We start from the raw sequence: 12,031 nt of genomic DNA on the forward strand, positions 1-12,031 counted from the left end.
GGAGTGACTTCTGGAATGACAAATGAAATTTTGGGCACCTCCCTGAAGCCAGCAAGCTGAATAAACAGATAAGCCTTGTAACATGCCTCAAAGGTCAGCAAGCTCCGGCTTGCTTGAACCAACAAGGCAGAAGGGGGAAGACGTTCCCTGGTGGAATACCCTCTGCCTCAAGAACCATTAAAACTAAAAGTAAGAGTCCCCTGAGTCCACACATGCTGGGCTGATGGTGGGGTTGATCTACTTCACATGCCAAGCTGCATCCTTTCTCTTCCTGAGTAGATTCAGTGGCAGGAAGAAGACAGCGTTGATTGCAAGGTCTTCAATGAGGTACTCACTTTCCCAGATAATAAAGTTGGTTCCTGCCTGATGAAGGCAACTACTGGAATGAGATGAAGATTGTGTTAGCCAATTCTAGTGTGTTTGGGGGAGGAGGGACAGCTGCTTTGAATGTACCCCAAATGTGAGTGATATCTGGTCTAGACACAATAGGTTTGTTCTTCACAGCAGTCCAAGAGAGTACAAATCATCTTTTTCTGCGTAGAGAAAGGCATGGTTGAAATGGAGTAATCACTTGCATTCCCTGTTTAAGTCATTCATATTCCACTTTTCCTTTGCTCAAAGTGACTTACAAACCATCTCAAACACTTCTCTAAAAGCAAATCAGTGCCAGAAATTAACAGTCAAGCACCAAGGGAAACAGATATGTCAACCCTTAACAGAAGGCAGAGAGAGGAACAACCCCTAATTTCAACTGGGAGTTAATTCACTAGTCACGTGGTATCTGGGGTAAAGCCCTTGCTCTTAGAAGCCAATGTTCATTCTTCACAAAGTGAAGTCACATAGAGCAGAGCCTGATCTGTCATGAGTGGTGATATTGTTTCAGTTCCTCCCTACACTTTCTAGCCCTAGGGAATCAAGGTCCCTAATATTCCACTTCCTAGCAGTCCTTTCTGCTCTTTCAAGGGAGCCTCATGCTCTAGAGCGAGAATCTCTTTATTGGAGGAGTTAGGTGCCTTTTTGCAGATAGAAAAACTCTTGGAGAGTTTATTTGGGGGGGGGGATTGCCAAGTGCGAATGCTGTGTATTTTTTCCAAACTTCTTAGTGTTAATATGTATACTCAAGGGAGCCCTTCATGCAGGTATATGTGTAGAAATCATTCCTAGGAACAAGCTTCATTTTCTCTGAAAATGGGACCATCTTAGACAATTTTAATGTTTTATATATTTTATATTGTTTTATTGTGTGCTCTTTGGTTTTAATTTTTGTGAACTGCCCAGAGAGCTTCGGCTATTGGGCAGTATAGAAATGAGACAGACATAGATAGATAGACAGACAGACAGACATAGATAGATAGACAGACAGACAGTGCAGAGTCATTTGTTCTCTAGACTAGATATCTAAACCAGTCCTTGGGTCATGAGACTCCTTGCTTCAGAATTCATGTTCAGCATTCAGTGGCGGCTTCAAGACAAACACAAATGCATACACACACATATACCCCCACACACACACCAAACCTGGTGGGGTCCAGAGACTGTCCTTCAGTTTTCCCTGCAAGCATGTACACTCATCTCTACAACACGAAAACATCACTGGATTCCCCATAATCCCTAAACCGCTTTTCTTCCCCTTCAACGTATCTGAAGAAATTATCCTGCTAGATCAGACCAGGCACCCATGGAAAATTCAAATTCAGAGCATGATTCAGAGCATGATGCTTGTCCCCAGATCTGGTAATTGGAAGAACACTCTACTGAGTATGGAGGTTTCATTCTCCCAATGGCTTGTTACTACTTAATTTTGTCAACTGGTTCTAAACTTTCATCGTTTTGTTGCCTTTACTTGACAAAGTTCTTCAGCTCTGCTCCCAGGAAGATCAATATTTCAGATGTGGATATCCTTCAGATGTTCTTTGCAGTTAAGACTGATGAAGAGAAAATGAACAGATTTATTTATTTATTTTTAAACTTCCTCATCTACTTCAGCGTTCCTCTTACAGCTTTGCCATCTAACAATCCTAGTGCTTCTCTACTGATTTTATGCTTCTAATGCAAATTCCATTGCATGTACATATAGTTGATCACAGTTACCCAGGAATCATCTTACAGTGAATTAGATATATATATACAACTGTTGCACAATCTCTACCCCCGATTTTCATCTTTTTAAAAAACAAAACAAAATACGCAGATGGGTGTTTTAGTGTAGGAAATGCACAAATGTTGAAGCAGCCTTCACTTTTAGAATATGGTGTGTTCCACACATATGGTGTGAATAGGGTGAGCATTATTTTGTTATACAATTTTTTTTTAATTATTATTATTATTATTATTATTGGTGGTGGTGATGGTGGTGGTGGTACTGCTACTTTGCTATTACAATAATAACTGATGTACCACTGTTCTCAGAATGGTGCACCTAACCCCTAAGGGGTAAGTCGTTTGGAAACAGATATTTCTTAGCACCCGTTCGCTTTTCCCCGGGAATATCACTTTGAAAGCTGCTCTGCAATTTAAGTGTTGTCAGTCATTCTAGTTCAGGTAACCCCATCCCTTTGATATATCCTTCATGAACCTCTCATTTCTTAGTTGGAAGATCTCTTTCCAACCCCACCAGAAGCACACTTTGACCACCTGGGTTTCTCTTAAGCTTACTTTCAGAGAATAGTCTCCTGCATCCCTTCTGGGCTTTCTATACTCCTAGTAGGGAAATAGGGGTGACCCCATATTGTGGGATTATTAAACCATCCAGATGACACCTGCCTGGGTGGACTTCCCTCCCTTATAGGCAAAAGAAGTACAGAAGGAAGGATTCTGGGTGGAATCTTTCCCTTGCTTTCCCACTTAATAGTGGAGTAGTGGTGATGCTCACTCTAATTTTCCCACCTTACCCCCCTCCCCTATGGATACCTAGATGATCCCCAGTAAGCTTGGTAGATCAAAGAAATTACAAGGTAGACTGGCTGCCTATTCGCTACCGGGCCAGGTTTAAGGTTTTTGTACTAGTGTATAAAGCCCTAAACAATTTGGGGCCAGATACCTGAGAGAGTGCCTTCTCCCTCACCAACCTGCTCAGTCACTGAGGTAATCCGAGGGCATGCTCCTGGTGGTTCCTCATGGACCAATGGCCCGACTGGAATCTACCGAAGAAGAGCCTTCAATGTGATGGCCTCCTCTCTATGGAACTCCCTGCCTCTGGAGGTCAGGCGGCATCAATGTTGCGTTGTTTCTGGTGCCTCCTGAAAACTTCTTTATTCCAAGAAGCCTTCCTTGACTGACCAGCCACGGTTTTTACTAGTACCTTGTTTTTAAAAATAACAACTTTAACATGTTGTTGTTGGTGTTTTAATTTCTGTATCATTTTATCTTTTATTGTTCACCACTCTGGAATCTGTTTAGATGTGGAGCAGTATATAAGTGCTGCAAATAAATAAATAGATTGGTAAGCACATTCCATGTAGAAAAGGCATGCACAACCCCAAATGCAAGGTATCTTCTTGCACTTCTCACTTAACCCTGAAGCATCAAGCTGAAACCAGAGGAAGCTACAGGGCAGAAGTGCCAGGAAATTTAGAGTGGGGAGTTATCAACAAATGGACACTCAGCTTTATATTTTATTATCTAAGAAGTCAGAAGTGATGGTCTCTGCCCTGAACTAGTGCCTGGAGGCTGTGGTCAGATGGACAAGAGCAAACAAGCTGAGGTGTAATCCATACAAGACATAAGTGATGCTGGTTGGGAGGCCTGATGTCTTGGGAGTGGCAGACTTGCTTGTTATTCTGTGGGACTTTTGGTGTAGGTGTGCAGCCTGGGTGGTTTGGTTACTACTGCTTGAATATGTAGGTGGTGGCAATAGCCAGAGTGCCTTCTATCAGTTACATTTAAACCACTGGCTATACCTATTTGCAGACAGTAAGAACCTTGTAACAGTTATTCATGCCTTTGTATTCTCAGTTTGACAACAGTAATAAGCTCTGCATGGGACTATCCTTTTAGGCTGTTTGGAAGCTGTAACTAGTGCAGAATGCTTTAGCCTAGCTGTTGGTGAGTAAAGGTAGGCTAGAAAACGTACAAACAGTCCTGTGGCATTGCGCTAGCTGCTAGTGGGTTTCCAGGTCCAATTCAAGGTACTGGTATTGATCTTTATGTCCTTCACATCCTGAGATTCACTTATCTCAGAGAGGCTTTTCTGCACTGGAAGGAGGGTTATCTGCGGTACCGAGAAGAGCCCCAGTTCTGTGGAATAGCTTTTCCCAGAAACCGTGCTTGTGCTTTTCTCTCTCCAGTATTTCAGGCAATTATGTAAAACCTCAGAATAACAGGAGGAAGGATTGTGACATGATCCAGAGTATAAGGAGGAAAAATTATGCTGCTCAATCTTTTGGATTTGATTTTTATTGTATTGCTATTTGGAGGCTATTTTATATGTTGTGAGCTGCCTTGAGCAGATATGGAAAGCCCAGGTATAAATGTTTTAAGTACCCTGATGTATCAGCTTGCATCTACACTGAATTCTCTCCTGAGCTATAAGAGAATAGCTAGAATAGTGGTTTGTGGTCTGTGGATCATTTGGTGGTTTGTGGAGTTTTCATTATGGTTTTTCTGACCTCGTGCTTTCAGTTTTTAGTATTGCTTGAAAAAGAAGGTGTGCATTAAGAATATCTCCAAGAGTTATTTAAATTGTGTAAGCAGTGATATTAGGGAACTACAAATATAAATGGTTTGAAGCCACAAGAACTCCTGCGATTAGAGGCTTTGTTGTCAGGATGCTGAGAATCATTATGATCCTTTAGCATCCTCACACAACTACAACACAAAGTTCCTTGTTGGGTGATTAGAGGTGGGGAGATCTATGACAGTTACAACCATTATTATAATATATTACTATAATGTATGTATTGCATCATATTAATATAATTATATTCTATATGTTACATTACATTGCATTATCTTTTGTGGGTGTTTACAGCTACAGAGTAGTGAACTTACTCCCTCTCTGTTTGGATTGACTTGGAAATAAACAGAGTTATATCTGGGGCAGTGGCGGGAGGGACAGGGACACAGCCCCACCCTCCCTGATCCCCAATTCACTCTTCTCCTTAAGGCCTTATCTGCACTAGTAGCATGAGCAGTGATGGTACACACAGAGGGAGGGAAGGAGGGCGATTTCCCCCTGCCCAGGCTTCCTGGGCTGGCCCACTCTTACACAGAGCATCATGCCTGATCCTGGTGACCCATGGGAGATGGTGTTTTCCCAAGGGCTCCTGCATCAGTGATGTGGGGTAGAAAATGTTCCACTACATTATTCTTCCATGGAAAATTTTCCAGTTCTAGAATGCATTATTCCATAAAGTGAATTGATAACATAATGAATAAACAATACAAGTCAAATTGGGCAGCAGTCAGATCTAAAAATCTAAAGCTGTAACTTTTTTTGAAAGGTAATTATCCTTTGGAATAGCATATATTTATGCATATAGCTCTTCAGGCATGTGAAGGGTAGCATATTAACAATTTTGGGTTCCCTATTTTTTCTTAAAATCTAATGCAGGGAAAGTGTATGCTATTGAGTTGTCATGTTCTAAAATATTTACAAGTATTCCAATAAAAATAATTTCCAAGTCAAACTTTGAATTAGTTTGAATGTAACTATTTAAACCAGACTAAGTGCACTTGGCTGAATCTTTTTTTCTGATCAAATATTTCAGTTCATCTACTTCTGACTCTTGGAAAAAAAACACCTTTCAGATATTTATACAGCATGTAACAGCATGTTTAGTACTGTGTTTTCTGTAGCCATCTCACTTGCAAAGTGCTCCCGGCCCCCTTTTTTTTAATTTAAGGGAACGCGCCTTCTCTCCTAACAAGTGCATCTCCATCTATACCCAGGAGTACTCCGCTCACAGTTGGCATGCCCTCTTCCTGCCCCTCACCATCTCATGGTGAACAGATTGAATGAATTGTTTGCTATGAGCAGAAGTACGATTTTGCATGCCACTTCAAACATCACAAATGTAGAATAGTTACATAGAAATGTATGGCTTGTGACAAGGTATTTAGATGGCCTATTGACTGGAAACGTAGTTCACAGTGAACAGAGCGGAAATAGTGGTCAGCCACAAAGTGGTTAGGTGAATCATCCCTGGCTTCCCTCCCCCAATAAGGATGTACGTTCATTAAAGTTCATGTGTAACTTCTGACCCGCTGACAAAATGCCGGTAATTATGGTGACCCAGTTCTGAAGCTGTGCTTGCTGTGTTCTGATAGCAATGCAGGACACAGCAATGTGTCCTTTGCGGGCTTTTAGAAAACTGTACCATTTTCTGGCTTTAGTAATACCAGCCAGGATAGGTGGTTTGCAGCCTATAGTTTTTCAAAGGCATGGCAATGGTATTATGGAGCAATTGCTGTGGACTGTATGCATGTTTGTAATCCATCTAGTCACAGCCTCTGTTCAAACTAGTTTCGCAAGATTTTGTACCATTTCAAGCTGCAATGGAAAAGCCAAACCTAGCCCTCAGAAGTGCAACCAATGCTCCTGCATTAGATATGTGAACAGCTGTTGCGGGCACCTGTCGGATTGTGCCGTAGTTGCTTCATAACATAGTTGCTTTACACACACACACACACACACACACACACACAGATTTTTAAGTTTGATGAAGGATAAGTGCATATCCACATGTGTGCTCCTGTAGTCCTTTAAAAAGAAAAAAAAATAGTACAAGGTTACCTACTCCCTGAAAAGAACATTGTATTACTCTTTTTAAAAAAATAAAATATATTTAAATACGGTCTATCCCCCAGCTTCAGGACCAGCTGCTTGGGGGTGGGGGTGGGGTGGGGACTTAAAATCTGCATGTCAAATTTCCTGTGGAAATTGCAGCAGCAAAATGTTGGGTTTCCGCTGGCTAGTTTCCATCTGTGGTATTGACATCTACTTTTGTCCCAGGTTTGGCTCATTGTGTCTGGCTTGTTTAAAGGTTTAGGGTTGGACAGGCCAGTTTATCTCAACTCTGAGAACGTGTCCTTGTGAAGTGTTTAGAGTGCTGGGGGGGGGGGGGAGGCAGTCTTTGTTCTGCTTATTCAGTATACTTAAACCCTCCAGGCCTCACAGCCCCTGAAGACAACGCATGTGTTTCCCTCCTCCCTGCACAGCAGAGGAAGAAAGAGGCATACAAACCCGTCTGCAAGTTGTAGCCTTTTTTCCCTTCCCAGGTTTCCCACACCCCTACACTTGACGTTCCTCGTAGCCCGCTGTGCACTGTCTTTTTTTTCTCTGCAGGTTCCGGTGTCCGTGGCCATGATGTCTCCTCAAATGATCACCCCACAGCAGATGCAGCAGATCCTGTCTCCTCCCCAGCTTCAAGCCCTTCTGCAGCAGCAGCAAGCCATTATGCTGCAACAGGTAAGGCAGCCTGTGCTTGTGTGCCCATTTTGTGGCAGCTGTTTCATGTGAAAGTCACAGTCGACATGTGTGTCTGCATTTCTCGCATGCAAGTGCAATGTGTTTCCTGTTTGTAAATTCTGAGGAAGGGCACTATTTTGATTTTATATACAGGGGGATGCAGGCTGAAACATACTGATTTGCCCAGGATTGCTTAGTACAGGTGTGGTCAGCTTGTGGCCCTCCAGATGTTTTGGCTTACCACTCCCATCATGCCTCACCATTGGCCATGCTGGCTAGGGCTGATGGGAGTTATGGGCTAAAACATTTGCAGGGCCACAAGTTGTCCACTCCTGGCTTAGTGTATCATAGTTCAGTTAGGATATGAAGCCTTGACAGCCAAATTCAACACTTTCCAGTTTAAAAATGAATCCTCTTCTGTGTCCTCAGCTTGTGAAGTGATTCTCTAGGATAGTTCGAATTGTTTCAGTTTTGCCTTTGTAAAAAGCAGTTGGGGGGGCGGGGCTTGAATTGGCCCTACAAGTGGACATTTTAAAGGCTGCCGAATTGTAGGGAAATTCCAACACTCCTCCCCAACCCCCCCCCCCTTACTCCTCCATGCTTTTTCTTATGCTTTGCTAGCACTAGTCCAAGCACTAAGAGTGGAAAGTCTGTCTACACAAAATGGATCTAGGAGTTAAGCCTTACTGCAGAGTAATGAAGTAAGTGTGTGTGTGTGTGTGTGTGTGTGGCTTTGATTTTTCCCAGCAACAAAGTGCTGCATTTTGAGTGATGGGAAAATGCAATTCCCTCCCCACAGCAGCTTCCTCATTGTAGCAACACAGCCTTGAGAAGTTTGGATCCCTTATGATAACTGGGTAATCATGGCTGCACATTTGCTTTGCTTTGTCTGGAAAGGTCTTTATTCAATTTCTGCCTCTCCCTTCTTGCTTTGGAAGTTCCCATGAAATATTAAGAGCCTTAACTAAATATAATTGCAGCAAGACTGAAATGGTAAGTTGGTTGCATACAACATTCAAATATTCCCTGTCCCCTCTTTAAGAGTATCTGGATGGTGCCCTGCAAGTGAAACTTCTGTCCAGTAGCATTTTTGCTATTCTAACAGCTTATTTTCCCTTCCAAATAAATGATAGTCAACTTTCTGAAAATGTGATACATAAAACATAATTACAATTGGATGCAAGTTTTCATTTTGGTTTCAGTGACAGAGCAGGTTCTTGTGTGTTGGAAGACTGAGTTCTAGTTCTGGTGTTTCATCTGAGTTGTGGACTGTGAACTACTTTTACCATGATACTTAGTGGCCCTAAAATGTGTATAAAGCAGTAAAGCTTTATTTTAAAGCAAACCATTATTTCCCCTGGGGAATTCCTTTTTCATCTATGACCCCACATATTTGGAGATACTTTTTTTGCACTAGAAATGTGCCTTGGCCTAACTCTGTGCCTCGCTCTTCTTTCTTTTATGGCCTTGAACCTCATCTGTTTGTCCCCTAATTTGAGATTGAGTGTTTGAATAAAAACCCAAGCTTAGAAGCTTGATTTGGCTCTTTCACATATTTCACTTTTATTTGGCAGAAGGTAAATGCTTTTTCTCTCTTTCTCTCTGAAATATGAAATAAAGAAACAACGGAGGAGATAATAAGATTCCCCAACAAAACACAACTGTGGACAAACACTTGCTCCAGGGAGGGGGACCACATATGAAAATCTACAGCATCCTCCACACCCTTTCTTCTGCCTTCAGTACCTCTTTACTTCAAATATGCTGATAAGGAGTCAAGGTTGGCCTCAGGGAAAGAACAAAGGGTAAACACTAACTTGGGTGGGGTTCTTCCTACTCTGAGCCTCTTTGGAGCCAGATAGAGAAACACGTTTGACTGCAAATTAAACAGCCTAGGCCAGAATAGCTGGCATTCTCCATGAGAAGAAAACCAAACATCACACCTCTCACCTCTTGACCCAGTGTTCTCAGAATCCCATATAGAGACCTGGTTTTGATTGGCTTTTGGGTAAACAGGGAGGCTTTCCAAACCTGTTCAGCAGACATAAAGAGAAAAGTTTCTGCTGTCAGCACTGTCAACTACAAGCTGATAAGGACTCTCCCAGAATCCCCAGGGGCATTCCTCAGGAGCCAGCTTTTTTCCAGGGTTGTACAAACCTGTGCTGACCTCTCCTGTAGTTCTGGCCCCCTCGTGTGGAAAACGATCAAATCTGTAAATCACTTGTTTTGGAAGGGCAGAGTATAGGATGCTGTAATTGGCATCCCCTTCAAAATACCACAATAATGCCACTCAGCACATGTCCTCTATCTAAGGATCTTAAGCCACATTGCAGAGTTTAAATGCTTCTCTACAGTATCTACTAGCCAGTCTATTTTTCAGATAGCATAACTGAGACACTAAGCAGAAGTGACTTATGATTCCACAGAGGCCCTGCATCATGATCATATACACCAGTTAAAGGCCACAACACTCATTTTTACGTGTCTCTTGAAGAAGGAGAGGCAGAGCCTACGTGGACAACAATTAGTGATTGTTGGGGGTCAGATTTAAATCAGATTTTGGGAAATTTAAATTGGGTTTGAAATAAAATATGTTCCTTTCTTTAAAATAGCCTAGTCAAAATTATTTCTGAAAGCAAGCATTATAAACTGAAAATGAGGTTCTGACTTTGCTCTAATGGGCAAGAGATTGTAACCAGAGCTGACTGAAGGCTATTTAAAAGTTCAGTATGTTTAATAATATATTTTAAAATTTGAGCAAGAAAGCAGTGAAAGCTCTTTCAGCTTGGTTAGCAAATGAAAACATGCTACACAGGAAGTCTTATGATATGAATGGTTTATAGAGAAAAGTAAATGCAAAAGAACATCACAAGCAGAAGTAAAATGTGAAACATGCAATGATTACAGAGAAAATACATTTGTACCCATGAACCACTCAGGTTACATGCTAAGATTATACTTTGTAAAGTAAACTACAGTTTAACTCTTGCTGAGGTCTATTACAAAACAATATTAGGAAAAATGTATCCAAGTATCAAATCAAATAGCTATGACATACAAAAGTTATGATAGGTCCAACTAGCAGCACTTTGAATTGTTACTTGACTCTACTTAAACTTCCACCAGTCTAAATTAGTTAAATGCGAAGTTTGAAGCTTTCAACTATATAGCAGTATAGCTCAAACTTTTAGAGAAAAGAAGCAGGGAGACTAAAAGGAATGTATAGCTACCAATCCCAAGCAGAGATCCGAAGAACAGGCTTTTGTGGACCTAGAGAAAGATTGAAAGTGACCTCTCCTAGAGTCCACGGTGTAGGACTCATCGAAGTCCAGGTAGGAACATTAATCCAAGTAGGAAGTGAAGAGAATGTTTTAAAAATGGAAAAGGGTGGTGAAATCTGAGCCCTCATGAGTGAGTAAAATAAAATAGTGGGGAAAAACTGAATCAAGCTGCTGAGGAGCTAGGCATCTAGCCTCAAAAAACTAGTTCAGAAATGATGGCTAGGTGCAGCCTTAAAAACTGAAGAAAGGACATGATCAAAGTAAGAAATTCCCTGTTCTCTCTCTCACAAAAGAGGCAAGCATGCAAACTATGGCCGAAAAGGCCCCCAAACTTGCAAAAAGCTGTGCAAAAAGGAGAAGACAAAAGAAAGAAATGAATGAAGTCCCTCTCCTAGACATCAGTCACTTTTTGATTCACTGACTCTCCTAAACTTTCCTGCCTTCTGATTGGCCTTTTTCCTTCTTTCCAGTTGTCAGCTAGAAATTTGGTTCTGGAATGGTGAAAGACATATTGGGTGGGCAGAAACCTGCAAAAACAGTATTTTCCCATAATTTTAGACAGCCTTTCAGGGTATACAAGAACATTCCAGATTTATGGAGCTGCTAGGTGCAGGGAGTAACAAACATTGTAACTTCTTATATTAGTCTATTGTTCCACAACTTGACCACAGCTTTGTCAGCATGACTGCTTGCATCAAAAACTTTCTGCCCTCAAGGAAAGACAGGCCTGCTCATGAACCAAATTTGCACTAACATTCCATTCCATGGCTTCCTTATAATCCCTCTGTTCCTAGCACTTGAACCCAAAAAGGGACCTGAGTAACATAAACCTACACATAAACATGAAAATGGCCCTCTGTCAAAAACAAAGAATGAAAGGCTGTTATTCTGCATTCAGCCCAGGTTGGATATAAAACAAGGTGATTTTAAATCACCAAGACAGAAAAGAGGGAGATTTAAAATAATTGATATAAGTCATGTTTCCTGTTATTATTTCATATATTTCCTAAACAATGATGTGTACTAATTGGTTACTCTAATCACTAAAATATGTCAATTGATAACTAAATAGAGCATTTACAGTCCCTAGAAAAATATATTTATCATTTTAGCTATACAAAGTAGCTTACAATCCAAAGCTTTTGTTCACTGTAGCCTGTGTATCTTAGACTGTTTAAAACAGCCTTCACCATGCTAGCTGGGGATGATGTGGAGATGTAGTCTAACACATCTGGAAGGCACCAGGTTGGGGAAGGCAGGTTGAGAGATCAAAGGGTCCAGAACTTCCCAGAAACAAGGGCTGATAGTTTTGACCTGAACAGTTTATTTTCATAAGATTAAA

The 12,031-nt window shown here is 41.3% G+C and overlaps 1 protein-coding gene across 6 annotated transcripts in view; it reads left to right on the forward strand.

The window, feature by feature from the left end:
- Positions 1-12,031, forward strand: part of FOXP4 (forkhead box P4) — a 181,479-nt gene that overhangs the window by 108,414 nt on the left and 61,034 nt on the right. For all 6 annotated transcript variants that reach the window (XM_084853115.1, XM_084853117.1, XM_084853120.1 and 3 more), the window contains one exon: positions 7,286-7,408. In XM_084853115.1, the coding sequence (XP_084709241.1) occupies positions 7,286-7,408 (123 nt within the window). The remainder of the gene's footprint in view (positions 1-7,285; positions 7,409-12,031) is intronic.

This window comes from Heloderma suspectum, chromosome 4 (genome assembly GCF_057233095.1).
Source record: "Heloderma suspectum isolate Gila_16-S chromosome 4, 16-S_ref, whole genome shotgun sequence".
In the NCBI taxonomy this organism is placed as follows: Eukaryota; Metazoa; Chordata; class Lepidosauria; order Squamata; family Helodermatidae; genus Heloderma; species Heloderma suspectum.